Source organism: Antechinus flavipes, chromosome 3 (genome assembly GCF_016432865.1).
Source record: "Antechinus flavipes isolate AdamAnt ecotype Samford, QLD, Australia chromosome 3, AdamAnt_v2, whole genome shotgun sequence".
In the NCBI taxonomy this organism is placed as follows: domain Eukaryota; kingdom Metazoa; phylum Chordata; class Mammalia; order Dasyuromorphia; family Dasyuridae; genus Antechinus; species Antechinus flavipes.
This window is the reverse complement of record NC_067400.1, coordinates 571945761-571966321: the sequence shown is the minus strand read 5'-3', so window position 1 is coordinate 571966321 and position 20561 is coordinate 571945761. Positions and strand designations below refer to the sequence as shown.

General features: G+C 39.1%; 1 protein-coding gene across 6 annotated transcripts in view; it reads right to left on the bottom strand.

Annotated features, from left to right (window-relative positions):
* The window catches only part of PHC2 (polyhomeotic homolog 2), a 149140-nt gene that overhangs the window by 65736 nt on the left and 62843 nt on the right, over positions 1-20561 (bottom strand). For 3 of the 6 annotated variants that reach the window (XM_051987961.1, XM_051987965.1, XM_051987962.1), the window contains one exon: positions 4362-4592. The exons of 1 other annotated variant lie outside the window; for it this stretch is intronic. In XM_051987961.1, coding sequence (XP_051843921.1) covers positions 4362-4538 — 177 coding nt within the window. In that variant the 5' untranslated portion in view covers positions 4539-4592. Of the gene's footprint in view, positions 1-4361; positions 4593-6543; positions 6614-20561 lie in introns of those variants that run through there. 2 more of the 6 variants (XM_051987963.1, XM_051987964.1) reach the window with 2 other exon arrangements.

Genomic DNA, 20561 nt, shown 5'->3' with positions numbered 1-20561 from the left:
TAACCTCTCTTGCCCAAGTTCTTTTTCAGAAAGTGCCATCTACTAGCCATGGCTTTCACCCTATGATGCATAAATCTGAAGTTTAGAATACAAGTATAAGACTTCAGATTTCCTCTTCTTCTGACACCAAGTCCAGGGAACTTCCTATTTCACTAAGATGCCTTTTGATTATCTTTTCCTTTTTCTACCTGGCCTAACCCAAAGGCTACTACTCTAGACAAACCCAGATAAGTACTCCCAGGTACCTTTCAACATAGTACTTGGTCTTCACATTGTTTAGAAATAAAACCCAATACAGGAAGACACTCGGGGGACTTGAAAATACTATTTTCTGAACATCTGAAAGGCAAGCAGAGTACTAAATTGGATAAGTGATGTATTTGGAATCAGAAAGATCTGGTGCTTCTACAAGAAGCCCTCTTAAAGCTAGTGCTTTCCCTCTCTTATTTCCTATTTATGATGAGGAAATGGGACCATACAGGACTGTTGGCCACACCTAGCTAGCACTCTTCCACTCATCTCACTATTCTAGTTAGTAGAAGGTGCCTCAGAAATTGTCTAGTTCAATCTTTTTACTCTAAAGATGAGGAAAGTTAAGCAAATTGCCAGAGATTACATAGGAAGTGGCACACCTGAATCCAGATCTCCTGACTTAACAATCAGAGCTTTCCACAAGTGGAATTGGCTGCCTCAGAAGTAAGTAGTTAGGCCCTCATTGGAGACCTTAAGGCTGAATGGCCACTGGCGCAGTATGTAATGTGGTAGTTTCTTTATGTCATCAACTAAGATGACTACGAGGTCTATATATGGGGAAAAAAGAACAAGGCTACCACTACTATGTGGTTGGTGCTGTACTAATAAGTTTCTTACAAACATTATCTCATATTCTTTCTTACATTTAACCTTTCTTAACATTTAACCTTCTCTCCTAATTGCCAGTCCCACATCACCAGTTTCCAAATGGATATCCCATAGGCAATTCAGACTCAAATTCTTCAGAAAGAACTCATTACCTTCTCCCCAAAACTTACCTCCTTCTTTTGATCATCTCTGTCTCCACTGAGGGAACCATTCTTCTTCTCATTTCTCAGGTTAGGAAGTAGGGTATTATTCTCAACTCCTCCATCTCTCTTATCCCACATATGCTATTGCTTAACTCTCCACATACCTCTTGCACTAACCCTCTTCATCTCTTCCCACCTGGATTACACTACACTGGCCTCCAAAGCTCTTCTTTCCTTCAGCCATCTCTACACAGCTGCCTAAAGTTTTCCGAAAGCAGAAGTCTGGCATTCTAACACCTCTGTTAAATAAACTCCAGTGATTCTCTCTTAATCGTAGGATAGAAACTCCTCTGTTTGCTATTTAGAACCTTTTTCTTCTCTTTTGCCTCTTAGAATCTTTAATTTCCTTCAAAATCCATCTCAATCATCAACTACATCCCTGCCCTCCAGCTGCTTAGCACCTCCTTACTATTTTGTATTAGTTCTGTATATACGTATATAGGAATATAATGCCTCACCTGAGAAAAAGTTAAAAGCCCCTTGTATCCCCAAAGTCTAGCACAGTACCTGTATCTAATAGGCACTTAATAAATGCTTGCTAATCAAATTTTTTTCCTGAATGAATTAGATTGGATAGTCATTGAAATTCCTTCCAACTCTGAAACTGTGAGACTCTACATCCATGTGTCTATCCCCTAGACATGAAGTATACAATCCATGCAAAAGCAACTAAGAGGGAACTAGAGAGGAAATGGCATGTAGGCTAGTTTGACTAGAATGTAGAGAGCAAAGAGAGAAAAAGATGATGTGAATTAAATAAACAGAAGCACAAAAAGGGCAGGAACCAAGAGCAAGAATAAAGCAATGGTGGAGAATAAAGCTCAGTAGGGTACCTGTCCTATTTTTGGAAATAGGCAGCAGGCCTAAGACTCACCTGAATGCAGCTTAGGGGCCATAGACCATCCCTCTAGGCACTAATAATTTCAGAAAGCTCCCTGTTTTTTACTCTTGATGATGCTCTCCAGGGGCCTGCTATGGCTTCCCAGAAAACAAGGCCTCCTGGGCTGTATAGTAGGAATGCTGGGCCTCTCCGGACTGAGTGCAGCTCTGCTTTCTACAGCTCAGCCTCTTCACAGCTTAAGTTTTACAGGGATGCTGGGGCTGGCCCCTTGCCTGCCTGTCTCCTTTCCTTTTCTCTTTCTTTCCTTCCTTCCTTTCTCCCTTTCTCTCTTTAGCTTAAACTCTCCTCCCTACCTTCTCCCACCCCCCACAATCCCTTCCCTTTCCTCAGAATAGTCCTCCCTTTCCAATGGGATTGGCTAAGGAAAGGCCTCTGGACAGTGACAAAGAGCTGCCCTCTGACCTCACCCCACACAGCCTTTTCTCTGTGAAAAAAAGCAAAGCTCTGTGTTCTCTTCCTCTGCCCCCAAGGCCCCAGAACCCTTGCCCCTCCTCCTTGCTCTTCTGTCACTCACCTGCAGCTCTTCCCTGGCAAATACTGCCCCAAGCTGGGCCTTGATCTGAGTGGGCCTCCTGACCTCTTAGTCAAATCCCCAGGCTGAATTGCAGCTCTAGGCACTTCTTCCCCCTTCCTTTATTCCCCCTGCCCACCAGCTAGATCTTTTTCCTAGCCTTTTAGTGTGGTTTCTGTGATTGAAAAACTTTGAAGGAATTCCAGCCTCAGCGCTTGGATTCTCATGAGTCACAACTGGGTACACAAACTCAGGCTGGGCCCAGTTTCCTACAGGACTCTGCTCTTCCATGTCTTCTCTAAAGCCTGTCTCTTCTTTTGCTGCTTCCTCTTTCTTCTTTCTCCTCAGGACTCTGTTTTCCACTGAGGTTGCTTTCCTGAATGCTTTTCCCAGGACTCTTCTGCTTATGCCCTTCTCTGCCTCTTTTGTCTTTCTGGTCTTCTCTAAGCAGCTAGGGGAAAGTGATAGCTAGAAAACTCTTTCTCAAGGAAATGTTTCAGAGTAGAAATAAAAGGAATCAGATATGGCCTAAACATGATCACCCAATTTGGCAAGAGAAGTAACCCCCAAATCAACAAACTATAATAGTTTCAATTTGTCTGTTCATATCCTTTGACCATTTATCAATTGGAGAATGGCTTGCAAATCATGGCTTATTGACTTGATTTGACTTGACCAATAGTTTCAAATGCTGCACAGAAGTCAGAAAATTTGAGAACTGGAAAGGAGCCAGTAGATTAAGCAATAAAGAGATAAATACACACAAATGAGTATTTATTGACTTTAAAGAGATTAGTTTCAATTGAATACCAGGCATGGACACCTTGTTTCAAGGTTTTCAAAGTAAATGAGACATGAGTAAGTTGAGTTAATAAATGTAATAATTTTTCCCCTAGAAATTTGGCTATCAAAGGAAGAATATACAGCCTAGAAAATTATAATTTAAAGGGATTATAGAGTCAAGCCAAAGGTTTTTTTAAAGTGGAGATGAGAGTGTTGATAGGCAGCAGAGACAGAACCAATCGACCAGAAGAGACTGAAAATAAGGAATACAGGAAGGATAACTTTGGGAACAATTTTCCAGAAGAGATGAAAGAGTATGGGACAAAGGTCAAAATAGAGGCTTTGACCAATACATTCTTCAAGATGAAACAAAGGAGAACAGAATGAGGGATGATGATAAAGTGATCTGAGCTACGAAGGAGAGAGAGCTCCTAATGGTAGCTTCATTTTTAAAATAAAAATATGAAGAGGGGTCCTTTGCTGAGAAAAATTGAGAAGATTGTGGCATAGATGTTTTAGGAAGAGAAGTTTTAGAATAGCTACTGTGAAGACATTGATTGTTAACCAGAGAATAGTGAAAAATTTAATGTGAAACCGGAAGGGCACAGTTGAGAGTGCCCTCATAATACATAAATTTCTAATGGATTCAGCATAGTTAGGTGACTTTATTCAGTGACATTGGAGCAGAGCAGATAGGGAGAAATGCAGGGCTAGGGTTTGAAAAGAGATGAATAGTGAAAGAAAAAAGGAAGAAGGGGTACATGAACAGGGTGAAGTTAAACTAATTCAATAAAGGGTTAAAGCTGTGAAGTCTGAGAGTCTACAATTATGGTAGCCTAATTATTACTCTTGAGCATCAAAATCCTATTGGGTAACACTGAGTTAAGGCAATGTCTGGTCAGTATAAGGAGTCCCTAAACCATAGCATCAAATTTCCTTTCTCTTAATGTTTGCATCTATTCTCCTCTTAAAATGCCATGAGAGGATCTCTACAGACTGATAATTTGTGTAGCTTTTAAGAAAGAATTTTTCTAAGTTTCTCAACTCAGGACCTTAAGGCTTAGCCATGGGGTCCAAGATGTACCAAACAATTGAAGGTTACCTGTACAGTCTGCCGGTCGGGGATACCACTATACACAGAAATCTGAGGTCCAGCTCCAGTAGAACGGTTACCACCATTGCTGCTGTTGCTGCTGCTGCTGTTACTACTGACCCCGCTGGTACTGCTTGCAACGGTGGCACTGATAGATGTAGGGGGGGCTGGCAGCTCATTCTCCATGGCCTACAGAGTGACACAATCAGGGTGCTCAGGAGACAGATAGGCAAGTAAGAGCTGCAAAGAAAGAGAGAAGTGAAGCTAGAAACATGAACTCAATTAATTTCCATTAAAAATTATTAAGTAGCTATTACATGCAGGGCATTATAGTATGTACTAAAAATGAAACAGTCCCTATCCTCAGAAGGCTTCCATTCTACTTGGGAGGCAATATGGTGAGTGGGTAAGGGAACTCCCTTGAGAACTCAGGATTGGCAGATTTGCATTGGAAAGATTTCAGAATACAGGGTCTCTAATTAGAAGTTAGTTTCTTTAAGGTTGCTGTGGGCCCTATAATTGTAGGACAAGACTGCTCATGTATTTAAGATAATTTTACAATGGGAAAAGGACAAGACATGGTTTAAAAAAAAAAAACAGTGTGTAGATCACAGAGTACTCTGACCAAAAATGCACTGTGGAATAACAAATAATAGTAACATAAAATGTTACTTTTAACTCACAGGGATGTTGTGAGGATTAAATGAGATAATATTTGTAAAAGTGCTTAGCATAGTCCCTGGCATATTCCCATTCTCATCAACACTGGATGGGAATGATGGGGACTGCCCAGATCTCACACAAGGATGGTTCTGAGATCTCTCTTTGTTTTTTTTCACTGCCCCAGTTTCTTTACTGCCTTTCCTCCTCTCTATCAGGCTCCCAGTATGCCCCTATAGGTACAAAACAGATTAAGTGAGAGACTGAAATCTGGGTGAACTATTAGTAGGTTAATCTAAGCACAGGCATGAAAACATGGACATGTTGCAGTGTCAATAGTAGCTATTTATCATGATATAGTACTTTGTTGTACAATCCTGAACTGTGATCCAAACAACATCTCCATGAGGAGAATACAGTTAGTATTCTTCCTACTTTACAGATGTGGAAAACTTCATCTTGTTCTGACTTTGAGTCCTGTTCTTTTTGTGTCACCCTATGCCTTCCCTCAGACAAAGAAGCAAGCATTGGATTTGGGCTCAGAGAACCTGACTGCTCATATGACCATTGTTGTTTCCTACTTGAGGTTCTGGATTACCATTTGACTTCACTGTGCCTCCACTTTCCTCATTTGGACAGCTGAGTTTTTAAAAAGAATACTCCTCTTTCAATCTAAACTAATCTAAAAAGTATCTATTAAATCATATAGGGCAGTTAGGTGAAACAGAGAATAGAGCAGCAAGCCTGGAGTCAGGAATACCTGAGTTCAAATGCAATCTCAGGCACTTAATAGTCATATGACCCTGAGCAAGTCAATTAACCTTGTTTGCCTTAGTTTCCTCATCTGTTAAATGATCTGGTGAAGGAAATGGCAAACCACTCCAGCACTTTTGCCAAAAACAAACAAAACAAAACAAAACTCCAGAGTCACAAAGAACTGGACAACACTGAAAATAATCACCCCCAACAAATCATAATGTTTCATCAGGCACTATTTTAGGAGTTGAGGACACAAAGATAAAATGAAAAAGAATTCCTGCTGTCCAAAAGTTTAAATTATATTAAGGGTGTGAATTCTCTACCTAGGTCCTTCTAGCCTCTATTAATTTTCTTTAAATGAGTGTCTATAATTTTAGGGAACAGTTGAACAAACAGTGCTATTTTAATATAATGGAATATTTTTGCATTCTAAGGAATGAAAAATACAAGAATGTCAGAGAAACATAGAAATTTGTATATGAAATGATGCAGAGGAAAAAAGCAAATCCAAGAAAACAATATACACATGACTCGAAAAATGTAAATGATAACAGCACAAAAGATAGATGAACTCTTAATTGAACAATCTCAGTAGTAGAAAAATGGTAGTGGTAGTAAGATTTGGGAAGAGTAGAAAGATTTCAAACATGCTATCAGACATGGCACTGTGTCCTTTGATTTGTTTAAATAATTTGTTGTTGCTCTTGTTATTGTTGTTATTAGTATTTGGGACAGAGATAGCATTAAAGAAAAATGACTATGTTGTAAATACATTAGGTAATCATATCTGAAAATAAAGTCCTCGTAAGTATGTACAGCATGTTCTTCCTGATACAGACACTCTTCCGATGGATTTCAGGGCATGCCCAGGACTGTCTCCTAACAGCTTCCTGTGTGGCAAAAAAGAATCTTTTGATTGGCTACTGAACTGGAACGTACTGTGCCTATAAAAGTAATTAACCTATCAAATCATTCTGTATTTCCAGGTTATATTTCAATTATAAGAATGGAATTCTACAAGCCTCAACTTGTGACTTTGGAGTTACATGGCATCTATGACAATCCTACTCCTGTTGTATCTATTTCTTCTTGCTTTTAGATGAAGGTATATTGGAGACCAAGTGAGGTTCAAAAGGTTGGAGGACCAGAGGTTCACTGATAGCTGAACCCAAATGTAGCCCCAAGGAACTATCTCCAGGATCCTGCCCAGAAGTACACAAAGATGGCAGCAAGATATCATATTCTTCAAAGAAGAGACTGATTTATCCATCTCTAAAGGGAATGCGGTAGTATTGGGATGTATGTGCCCGTACTTCAGGGGATATGTTTGTATTTCTGTTCTTGATATGAGAGTTGAGGACCTTAGCTGAGAAATAAGGATTTCACATGAGGAAGGCTTGAGAAGAGAAGAAAAGATGTGCAACAGGTGCTGTAGACAATAAGACAAAGAATCAATTTGGAATGAATAAAAAGATTGTCTTGATGCAATGAGGGCAGAGTTGATATATTAATTTATATCACCTATGAATGACTTTCTTCAGCACTCTTCAGTAACATAAAGTGGATTGTAGGAGTAATCCAAATTTGGAGTTCAGTAAAGTATGATTAGTGATAAGATAAGGAAGAAAGGGATTCAAGAACAAGAGATACTGTAAAATTGAACCGATTCCCTGAGTAACTATTGGGAAGAGAAGATCTGGCCAGTTCAGAGGTGATAACTTGGCAAATTACTAATGGGTGTAGGGACTGAGAATTGCAGTGAGTATGAAGAATAAGTATAGAAGGAGTATATGAAAGGGATGGAATGACATGATTCTTGGCTAAAAGAATTTCAGAGATCTTATTATGGAAATGGAATATCTGTGGGTGATGACAAGAGCAAAAGAGTGACTATATGTGTAATTGAGGTGGGATTAGGCCTAAATCATGGGAGTTAAATAGGAATCATGAGGAAACATCCATCTGTCTATCTATTTATCTACATTTTGAGGTTCCTTTCATATTAGGGTAAAAAGTTAGAGAGAAAAATTATGAGCCAGGTACTTTACAAACTTTGATAAAGGAGGAAGATAATAATGGTCACTAAACTCTGGATTAGGTGATCTGATCTGGACAGAGTAAATCTCAAAGGAAAAGTTGCTGAGTGAAGGCAGGAAAGGGCAAATCTGACAGCAGTGATATAAAGAAAGGAGAATTAACTCAACTCCTAAGATTAGTGAATTGAGAGGGGGTCTAAGAGAGGATAGCATGAAAGAAGTTACAATCAAGATTACAAAGAAATGCCAAGGATGCAGTGTCATTCTGGGGTAGCTGGGTCTCACTGTGAGCCAGAAGAAGGGAGCATGAGAAGAATGGGTCTAAAATGAAGATGTTTACTATAAAGCAGGAATCCAGAGAACCCAGGGGATTATATGGTGCAAAGAAAAGTGATGAGAGGATTGAAGTGGAGAATGAAGAAGAAGGTAGTAGGCTTACAGAAAAGAATCTGTTCTTCAGGAATAAGTTAGTAGTTATGGAACACTAAAGTTGGCAAAATGCTTTACAGTAATTATCTCATTTGAACCTCACAAAAAAGTCCTGTAAGGCATGTGCTATTATTATCCCCCTTTATAAAGAAACTGAGATTTAGAAAGGTTATGTGGGTCACACAGCTGCAAAGTATTTGGGGCAGGATTTGAATCCAGATTTTCCCAATTTCTAGTCTAGTACCACAAAACAGTACTTCTTCACTTTTGAGTCCCAAAGTATGACTACACTGTTTCCTATTTGATGTTACCATCAGCTCAGTGTTCCAGGCATCAAGCACCTTTTGGTCCAGCCATCCAGTGTGTAATCCTCCTTCCTCTCCCTTTGTCATGTACGCTTCTAACAAGAACTCCACTTATGTCTGTAAGAGTTATTAATTAAAATGTTTAATAGCCTCAGGCTGAGCACATACCTGATCTTCCTAGTTCTTCCTTCAAGACTGCATCACCTTTGTTGTTTACATATTTCCTGGGTAACAAGAATCACAGAATCCTAGGACCTCACAGTTGGAATAAAACTCAGCAACCATCTAGCCTGACTCACTTACAAAGGAATGCCTGATATAACACACCCAACAAGCCATCTAGTCTCTAATTGAAGATCTCCATGGAAAGGGAACTCACCACCTGTCAAGGCAGGCTACCCTGCATTTGGACAGTTCTCACTGTTAGAAGATTTTCCTACATCAAACCTCCACTGGCCTCTTTGAAACTTCTACTCATTGCTCCTGGTTCTGACCCTTGGGCCAAAGAGAGTAAATGTAACTCCATGAGACAATCCCTCCAAAAATAAAAATACAGCTATCATTCATGTCTTCCCTGAGAATTCTTTTCCTTAAACTGATCCTCATGTCATAAATTCAAATCCCTTCCCCATCCTATCTGCCTTCTCTTGGAACACTCTCCAGCTTATCAATGTCTTCTTAAATTGTGACAGCTCTGAACATAATCTTAGAGATGAGGGTCCAAATACAGTGGGGTTATCACTTCTCTGTTCTTGGAATGGAAGCTAAACCCTGACTAACGTGGCCCAGGACAACATTACATTTTTTATCTTTCCTATCCCACTGCTGATTCCTACTGAGATGGTGACCCACTAAAAGCCCTAAGACCCATTTTAGAACAACTGCTATCCAACCATGGCTCTCCAATCTCAAAAATGTGAAGTTAGCTGATGATTTTGTATCCAGGTTCAGAATTTGTTTGTCCTTTTTGAATTTCATTTTACCAAATTCAGCCCAATGCTCATTCAAGCAATTTGAATCCATCTGATTGTATAATCATCAAATTGACATTTCTCCCTTTTGTCTGTAATGGGCTGAGGCAATTCATCTCTTCACTTCAATAAAGATTGAAGATTTTCCCCTTAACCTGAATTCCTGACTCAGGCTGATTTTAAATACGCGGTCATTACATTTGGCGCCCAACGTGGGGCTGTTTTTCATTCCCTGTGGCAAAACTGTCCATATCTTTTATAAGGATCAGCTAGGGCACTGAAAAGGCAAATCTTTTCATATCCTTCTTATCCAGAGGGATAGAATAGAAACAATCCTTAATATCGATGACCCAATTCTAGGCAATTGAGTAGGAGATGGAAGTCCAGGCTGAAGAGATCCCATAGTTTCCATCTGTTCATTTACTTTTCTTAAATCAGTGAGCATCCTCCATTTATCCACAAGAAAAGCAGGATCTACCTTATCAAAAGTTTTCCTAAAATCTAGGTAAACTATATTCCCCACAAAATAAATTTATTAATCCCATGCAAAAAGGAAATTGAATTAGTCTGACTTGTTCATGAAGACACTGCTTCACTTTCTGGCTATTCTCCCTCCCTTTAATGATCTTTTCTAGAATTTTTCCAGAAACTGAAGTCACTGTCATTGGTTTGTAAGTTGGTCATCTTTGCTTCTTCCCTTTTTTGAAAACTGGGGCATTTACTTTTCTCCAATTGTGGGGCATGCCTGTCGTGTTTTCCATGATCTTTCAACTATCACAGAGTGGCTCAGAACTCTTATCTGCCAATTCTTTCAGGATCCATGATGAGTCCATTTGGGTTAGGGGATTTGAATTCATCAAAAGTAGCTCAGTGTCCCGTTACTATTTCTTTCTTTATCTTGGCAATAAATACTCTGTGAATCGTTTTTATCTGTCACCTCCAATGTAAAACTTCATTGTCCTTTGCAGAGATTATAGAAACAAAATATGAATTGAGCAGTTTTGCCTTGTTTGTTGTCAGTTATTATTTTCCCATTTACCTCAAGCAAAGGTCTCATCCCTTCTGATTTTTTAATCCTAATATAGTTAAAAAGCCTATTTTGTAGTAGCTTCCCTCAATAGCTTTGGCTCATTATTATTTTTAGAAGTCTTCATTTTATTTTTTCCAAGAAAAAACTGATTATATGTCTACTATGTATGTGTCTAGCACTATGCTAAACAAGGGTGAATAAAGACAAAAGACATTATTTTTAGAAGAATATGCCATACCTAGTCTAACTTCAATCTTCTGTACATTTCATTTTAAAAACGTTTGTTGGAAAAGTTTCCTGTTCATCCACATTGATCTTTTCATACATTGTTATTTTTCCTCTTCATTGGACTTGTTTCCCTTTGTCTTTTCCAAAGTCTGGAGCACATGCCAGACTACAGTTATACTCAAATCTTTTCTTCACTATCAACAAATTCTGTGATCTAGTAATCATTCTACCTCTACTCCCAAGATTCCCATTATTTCTACTCCAGCAGCAATTCTTCCTTGTTAATGAAACTCAGATCCAGAAAAGAATTTCCCCTTAATTTTTTCACTATTTGAAGGATGAAATTATCACTAAGTCAAGAAGTCATTTGTTTATTTGCTTTTGTTGGGGGGCAAGAGAGAGAGGGAGAGAATAACTAATTCCCCATCACTATTATGTCATGCCTCTGTAGCAATCTCTGATGCTTCCCAAACTCATCCATTTTTTATTTCTCTGCAGGGTGGTCTGGACCACTCATAACACTTCCTGCAAGCAAATCATTACTGGTAATATGTTGCAGTTACTTTAACCCACCATGTAGTCCACTGCTATTTGTGCCATTTACAATTTTGATTCTTCAAATTGCTGTATTCCATGATTCACAGTGATCATCACTAGGTGAATATTGATGTTAAGAAAATGTGCTCCTGTATCAGGAAATAAGCTTAAGATAATTGAAAATGCAGCACAAATAAGAATGAAATGGAATGAAATAGGAATAACAAATATGACAAATACAGAGAAGAATAAAGATTTCATTTATTTAAGAATTTGTGATATATAATAAAATAAGACCCCAAACTCCTGCTCTTCCTTGATAAGAATTGGACATGCCTGTCCCCATTGAATAACTCTGTAAATCAATTAGCAGTTCAGGAGACATCATCACTATCTTCAAGTATATAAAGAGTAGTTAGGTAAAAGAGGATTTAGACAATTTAATTAACCTCTAAGAATTAATTAAAAGCAATGGACAAATATTACAGAGAACTACATTTTAGCCATGTTAAATATGTTAAATTTTAATGTTAAAGTTATCTGAAAATAGAGTAGATTGCCTTGATTACAGTGAACACTCCTTAACTAAATATCCTAACAGGACTATTGCTTGTGTGTTTCAGATCAAAGTTGGACTTTCTGAGCTCTCACCTAACTTGAAGATTCCATGATTTTCTCACTCCTTACACACTAGGATAAAAATTTTAAAAGCTTGATAAATCCTTAGATTATTTAGAGTCCTGTGCTAGTCCTGCTTGTACAAAGAAATATAAGATATGATCCTCATTTTCAATCAGCTTATAGTCATTAGGTAGACAGAATACGAAAGGTTCCCCTTGTCCTTTCTGCAGCTTTTATGTATTGTTGACCACCAGATTCTACTGGATACTATTCAATTCTAAGATAATATACAGTCTTAATTCTTCCTCTGCCTTCATTTTTTCCCCAATTGATAATTTTCATTCATTTCATTCATTTTTGTTCATAGGATGCAAAAAGGCATAAATAAAAATTATTTGGAAAAAAAAAGAAAAGAGACAAAAAACAAATAACCAAACTACTATTATTGATGTTACCTTCAGAATGGTAAAAGAAAGTAAGAAAGGCCTCTAATAACCTTATGATGTTACCTACCATGGAGACCTTTAGAAAGAACACATGCAACAGTTTCACAGGACAAATAGGCTTGAATAGGGTGCAATCTGTTTTATTTTAAGTGACTCTACAGAGTGATGTGAGATCTATTGGAGTATTTGAATATTGTGTACTTATGCTCTCTCCCTTTCTTAGCCCCTTATAACAAAGAAAGATTCAAGTAAGATAAGAGAAAACTACACTGTGTCCAATAGGATCTTACAACCTGACATCATTCCACACTCAATATTTCCTAGGCCTTCTTTCTTCTCAATTCTTTAGTTCCTCCCCCATAGTGACCAAATTGCAACTTCTGATCCATAAAACCATGAACTAATTAAAACACTTATCAAGTACCTAGTATGCATCATAAATTCACTGAGGAAGACAAAAATATAAATAAGGATTAGTTCTTATGTAACCTCCAGGAATCAGCAATCCTGTAACAGTGATTAGACATGTTTGCAGATAAAGAGCTATGTACATAAGATAAAGGGTAGAATGGAAAGAAAACTGGCATTTTGGAATCCAAAACCTAGGGCTAGGTCTGGCTTCTATTATTTATGGGCTGTATGACCTAGGCAAGTTATTTCCTCCAAATGCATAATTCAGTTTCTTCAAAAATCTTTAAAATGAGGGGACTAAACTAGGCTACTTCTAAGGTCCTTCCCAGTTCTAACACTCTGTGATTCTGTGCTTCTCAGGGATTGATTATGGAGGATAGGGGAGAATGCAAGACTCAAGAGCATGTCCTTTTTAGGTAGACAATGGGAGATACTGAAGAAATAAAGAAGTGATGCCACAGGATACAAGATGTGACACAAGAAATGGAAGTCAGGCATGTTGGGATCTATTCTGTTCAGTTTCTCAAGCCACTATGTGTACTAGTTCTTATTCTTCTATATCCCTATCAATAAATACTCCCTTCCTCAGAGGGATACTTTAAATGGCATGCTGACTGTAACAGATTTATTTGGTGATCTTATTACAGGTCTCTGCTGCCCAAAGGGCCAGGATCTGAGGCTGGAGAAATGTTGATGAGACTTCTCTCTTTCCACTATCCGCTCCCTGCTCCCTGCTCCCTGCTCCCCCTCCCCCCTCCCCCTAGGTGCCACCAAGTCTAGGAACACTAGGCTTCTGTCTCTAGGGTCAGGGAAATCCATTTGCTGTGGACTGCAGCTGTGACCGATATTGTGGTACAGCAGAAGAGAAAGGCACTGCAATAGAGCCTTGAGAACTCTGTCTGAAGCCTCTTGGGGGCATTTATGAGGGACTCAGTTAGGGGTCGACAGGAAATAAGAGGTCTGGTCAGCTCCATAAAAGCTGGTGTGACAATTGCTGCAACAGATGCTGGAGTCTCCGGGGAATTGGGCAGGGCAAAGCAGGCCAAGGCAGAAGGTGAGTGGGCTCCTTTTCTGCTGCTGAGTGCCAGCCAGCATTTGAGCAAGGGGAGGAGCAGCAAAGGGCTTGGGAAGAGGGGCCAGAGCTAAATTACTTCTTTGCACCAGCCTAGTTATATAATCTTCCTGGAAAAAGCCAGGACCCAAGTCAACAAGACTAACTCTGAAAACCAACTATATAACTAAAGCCTAGGGGGTGGGAACGGAAGAGGAAAATGGAAAATGGTCATGCAGCAACTTCTGTGGAAAGCATCTGGAGGTTTGGACCACAAGTTCAGTAGGTCAAGGCAGTCTCAAAAAGCAAGTAATAAAAGCAAAAATATGACAAGAATGTAGCCCAGGATGGATGACAACAATTCTGCTGGATATATGATCTTGGCCAGACAACATATGGGGTCTCCCTTCATTTCTAAGTGCCCCATTGTAGAAATGGCATTTATCTGAAAACTGGTGCCCAGGATGGTGGTGGGCCTCCTACAGAGGGGGAGCATGAAGAAAGATCATTAGGAGGACAATGTATGAAAGGGACAGCATAGTTAGCTTGAAGAGAAGCTTTAATAGGATAAAAAGCAATTTTCAAATATTTGAAAGGTTGTCCACTGAAAGACAGATTAGTATTGTTTTTCTTGGCTCCAGCATGCATATCTTAATAAACTGTCCTTGAATGTTGAAGGAATGAGGAACAATGGATACAAGCTACAGAGAGAAAAAATTTCTGCTTCATATAAAGATAAACTTCCTAAAAATCAGAGCTATCAAAAGTTGTAATGGATTGCCTCAATTTAATTCAATCCAACAGTCATTAACTGTCTCTCAAGTGTCAGGTATTGTAGCTGGACTGGGGCAGTCCCTGTCTGCCAGGACCCTCCATTCTAGGAGAGAATACAAAATAGTTACAAAAGAAATAAAGCATAAGGGGGGAGAGGGGAGAGGCATTTAGAACAGGAAAATGAAGAAAGGCCTCCTTCTTGGAGAAGGTTAACACTTTAGGTCCCTGAAGATTCACAAGTACAATATAGATTATAACCCGGGGATTATTCTAAAGGAGATGTCCTTATGGGGAAAGGTTGGACTAGATAACTTTCAAAATCCTTTCCAACGAAGAGATTTTATGAAGAATGTCACACAGTCTTTTTAGAAGGCAACTAACTCCATCTCCTAGAACTGATTTAGGCTTGAATACTGCTCATAATGATTCCAGATTTGTATCTTTGCCACTGCTAGTTTCCAAAAGCCACAGCTGAATCACATTAATGGCAATAAAACACAGCTGGTCCTCATCCTACTGACTTCCCTTCCTTTTCTTCTCTTTTTCCATTCTCCTCTGCCCAAGGCTTATGCCAATGGTCCCCCCCCCCCAGCCGTTCTTAATAATATCCCTCATTTCCATAGCAGCTTTAAGCTTGCCAAATTTAGTGAAATAGGTAGTATAAGTCTTGTAAATATTAAATTTACCAAGAACTACGGCTCAGAGGGAAAAGTGGCTCCTGCTCAGGGCCACCCAATCACATAGCCAAGTTCCTACTTTCTCTGGTTTTCCAGACTTCCTGTGCAGCAAGCTTTGTACTTCTCAGCTCTGCTCTTCTCTTAGTTCCTCCGGTGACATTAAGGCCTAAGAAAATTACTGGCCACCTTGCTAAGTGACTATTTACAAAATCAAGAGTCTAATAAGAGGAAGGACCACATATTGTTTAATCAAACCTTGTATCCTGAACAATATTTCTTTTCACTACTTTATAAAAGCTCACATTTCCAAAACATTTTAGACTTTATAAAAACACATTCCTCACAAACAAGTCTGAAAGGCAAGGAGCATAATATGATATAGAGAAAAAAGAATTGGCTTGAGAGTTTAGAAGACCTGGGTTCAAAACCCACTTTTGCTACCAATGGCTTTGTGACTAGGAAATTTTTGTTTAGCTTTTGTTTTTAATAGCTTTTTATTTTTCCAAATACATGCAAAGATAATTTTTCAACATTTACCTTTGCAAAACCTTGTGCTCCAAATTTTTCTCCCTCCCTCCCCTCCACCCTATCTCACAGACAGCAAGCAATCCAATATAAGTTAAATTTGTGCAATTCTAAATATATTTCCATATTCATTATCTGCTCAAGAAAAATAAAATCAAAAGCTGAAAGAAAAAATATGAAAAAAATTTAGTAAACAAACTGTGAAAAAATTATGCTTTGATTCATATTCAGTCCCCATAGTCCTCTTTCTGGATGCAAATAGTTCTCTCCATCACAAGTCTATTGAAATTGACCTGAATCACCTCATTGTTGAAAAGAGCTAAGTCCATCACAGCTGATCATCATATAATCTTGTTGCTGTGTACAATGTTCTCTTGTTTCTACTCACTTCACTCAGCATCAGTTCATGTAAGTCTCTTCAGGCTTTTCTAAAATCAGCCAGCTTGTCATTTCTTATAGAACAATAATATTCCATTACATTCATATATCATAACTTATTCAGCCATTTCCCAACTGATGGGAATCCACTAACTTTCCAGATCCTTGCCACTACAAAAAGGGATACTACAACTTGTTTACCTTTTATGGGCTTCTGCATTATATATTAACTGAGAGACTGGAGAAGATGATTTCTAAGTTCCCTCCTAAACCTAATGATCTCAATTATTCTTTGTGATTTTAAAAAATATTTGAGGTAATCAGGGTTCTGAGAACTCGTGACTTGTGCAGGGTCACACTCTTGGTGCTGGTACAAATCAGGATTTCGACTCAGGTCTTCCATATGTCCCCCCCTCAGTAACCCAAGGACGTTGTAATTTACACATGCCTGGGTTTTTGCAACCACTACTGTAGAGGAGTAGGGAAAAGCCTACTTCTTCAAGAAAGCACCAAAGGGATGAAATCATAAGTTTCAAGCAAAAAAACCCCAAATCTTATCTCACATCTCTTTAAATTAAACACCTTCAGCTTGCTTCTTCCACAAATTCTTCTGTCTTGAGGAGGAGCTGGGTCAAGGGTTCTTGGTTTTTGTTCCCATCTGAGTGTGTTCCTCTCAGCTCTTCTTTCTAAGTCTTTCCTCTTTTTGTGTTTCCATTTAGGTTCCCTCTCAACCTTTCAATAAACTCCATGGCTCCCTACTGCCTTCAGGATAAAACATAAAACCCTTGTTTAGCTTTAAAAACCCTGCACAATTTGGCTTCAGTCTTTTAAAATTTATTATTCAATAGTTCCTTTCCCAAACTCCATGGCCCAGCCAAACTAGCTTACTTCTTCATTTTTTATTTGACAATCCATTTCCATTTCCATGCCTTTAAACTGGCTGTCTATGATATCTAGACAGGATAGCTAAGTGGTTTAGTAGATAAAGCACTGGACTTTGTGAATTTAAATCTGGCCTCAGATACTTACTAGCTGTGTGACCCTAGACAAGTTTCAGTTCCCATTTGTAAAATGAGCTGGAAAAGGAAAAGGTAAAACCACTACAGTATCTTTGCCAAGAAAACTCTAGATGGGCTCATGAAGAATTGGACACAAGTGAACAACAGATGCCTGGCTATGCTCCTTCCCTCTGACTCTTACTATCCTCAACCCCCTAGCTGCCAGTTCACATCCTCACAGAAATTTGCAATTGTCACACAAAAACACCTTGTATTTGTTTTGTGCGTAATACTTTTTCTATGTCTATATGGCTATATAGACATGTCTATATGGTCTCTGATAAACTAAGCTTCTTAAGGGCAGGGATTTTTCATTTTTATGTCTGTATCTATGCCCAGTATCTAGCACAGTGTCCAGTACATAGTAGGCACTCAATGCTTTTTCAATGACTAGATTGATTCTAATTTTGTCTTTATTTTTTGCAAAGGGAGCCTTAGAAAAATGATGACGTCCTATCAGCTAGCTTGGAGAAGGATTATTTTGATCTCAGAAATCTTCCTGACTCCTCTAACCTGCATCAATAAGTTTTACTTTCCAATAAAATTAGCTTTATCAAAGAATGCCAATAATTTAAAAAAATTTTCATTTGTTTAAATGGAAAAAGTAATTTCAATAATTGTTGCAAACACCTTTCTTGAAAGGAGGAAGAGTACAAAGTGAAGGATAGTGCTAACTTCAAAAGGTTGGTTTTCTTGGGGAGATATCACTGTTTTCCAAGCAATGATGTGATCTAGTAGATAAAACCCAGAATTTGAAATCAGAAAGTCTAAGTATACATCTTGGGCCTCAAATCTGTCCTACAGTTATGTGTCTTTGGGTAAGATTGAACCTCAGTCTCCCTAATCCATAAAATGAGGGAGATGGACAAGATGATGTCTAAGATACATTCTGATTCCAAATCTATGATTTCATGCCTACAACTATGGAAAAGCAAAGTCACCCTAAGTATGTACCTTCAATCAGCTTCTGGCCAAGGCCAAGACAAAGATCAGTTGTTCCCTTATGCCCCAGGAAAGGAGGGAGGGAAGGAAGGAGCTGGGATTCTATACAAACTAGAAAGACTCCAGAGGAGGATGACTAGAGGTTGAAGGGCCTAGACAATATACTTTTTCAGAGCAGACTGAAAGGCTCAGAGATGCTGATCCTGAGAAACAAAGACTTAGAGGGCATGTGAAGGCTATCTTCAAGTTTTTGAAAGGATGCCATGTGAAGGAAGAAAGTTAGCCATTCTGCTTGGTCTGACCTGACAATTTGCTTGAAACCTGTGATTTCATTCCTTTGGTGCTTTCTTGAAAAAGTAGGCTTTTCTCTATTCTACATTGGTGGCTGCAGTTAATAATTTATATTTGGTTCAATATAAACGGAAAATTTCCTAAAAATCAGAGGTATCTTGAAGTTGGATGGTCTGCCTTAGTTGAGTAGATTTTATCAATAGAGGTCTTTAGACAGAAATCTAAGAACCACTTGTCAGGAATGTCTTAGAAGAGATTAATATTTCAAATAGGGCTGGAACAGATGATCATTGAGGCTCTATCCACCTCTGAGATTTTGTGAGACTATAAATTTAAATCCATGTGTTTTCTTTTCTTTATTCTACCACTACCTACTATAGATTTCAGAGATCCTGAAAAATTCCCAAGTTAGACCCCCTCAAAAAAACTCCTTTCTAGCTATTTCTCTTAATCATATTTATTGAGATTGTTTTGACAAGGTAAGTTCATTTAGGACAGGAACTTTTCAGTTTTTGTTCTTGTATCCCAGAATCTAGCATGATACACAACAGCAACTTATAATAAACACTTGTTAAGATGAACTTCCATACTTGTTCTTCACCTTCATTGGGAACACGTGAAGTTTCCTTGAAATGATCTTTATAAATCTTACTCAATGGAGAGGAACAAAAGAAAAAGCTGTTGTGGTTCTCAATCAAGAGCCAAAACAGCTGCTCCTCTTGGGTTACACGATAAGGCAATGCTGAAGAAACTTTAGAATGCAGGCACTAGACACTTCTGTAGGAACAGATGGGAACTTGAAGGATGAAGCAAAGGCTTTTCAATGTGCAAAGTCATTAGGAGAGGTAAGGGTGACAAAGGATTTCCACTTGGTGGCAGGGACACCTTTGGGAGGAGTCCAAGAACATCAAAAAGTGTGGAGCCAAGGGACAGAAGGTCAAAGATCAGAGGTTCAAAGCTACACGGAATCTTGGACATCATCTAGTCATCTAGTCTAATTCCCACATGATGAAGGAGAGTGTGACTTGGTCAAAGTTAAACCAACAATATATGTCAGATCCAGGATCCAAGCCCAGGTCCTCTGACTACAAATACACTCTTTCCACTAATACCCCTGCCTATGAGAAGCAAAATAGAGGAGTGGGGGGTGGGGGCAGAGCTTGCCGTGGCCAGCATGCCACCTACTTACTGAGTACCCCGGACTGCCCCCACTGGAAATGTCCCAAAGCTGGAGCAGCAGCTGGACCTGTACATCTGGAGGATAAGGAGCGGGGAGGAGGCAGTGAGGAGATTTTTCCTTTTCAGGTCCTGGCTCCACTAAATGTAGCTTCTCTTTTTCTCTTGTCATGCTGAATGTTCCCTACCTGGCACAAAGTCTGGGCTTAACACGGACTCCATCTGAGTCAGGTTAAATAGACACTTACTAGTCTGAATATGGGGATTTCAAGTGGGGCTCTTGGGTGGGGGTTGGGGTGGAAGGAAACTGAGCAGGAAGAACAGCCAGACAGTGCAGAGAGGGACCCCAGAGGGACTTCAGGCAGCCAGACTCAGGAGGAGTCATCAATCTGGTAGACAGTGAATGGCAAAAGACAATTAGACTGCCCAGGGTTGCAGTGACCTAGTGAGGTATGTGGTATGGCAAAGGAAGATTTGGCACGAAGGTCTGTTGGAGGACTCAAAGGGAGGAAGCTAGAAGATGGTACAGATATTTTAAGTCCAGCTTGAGGGAGAAGATAGATGAACAGACAGTTTATAGAACAAACATTCAGGTATGGAACGACTTTCTGTATGCTGTGAGTATACATGCTTTTAAGAAAGGGAAATAAAAGGAAGGAAAAGAGAAATGTTACATACATAATCACGTACATACACATGCAGAGGCCAGAGCGGTCTTGGTACTCTCGCCTCTCCATCCATCTGTCATGTCTAACAGGGTAGAAGGCTGGCCTGTTCTGGCATGACTGAATGACACTGGAACCAAATGCCTCAAGATGGGACAAGTCTCTACAGAAAGAGGCCTTCAAAAATGACAATGCTTCAAACTTCAGCTGAGGTCTTTTCTTCCTTTTCAATTCAAATG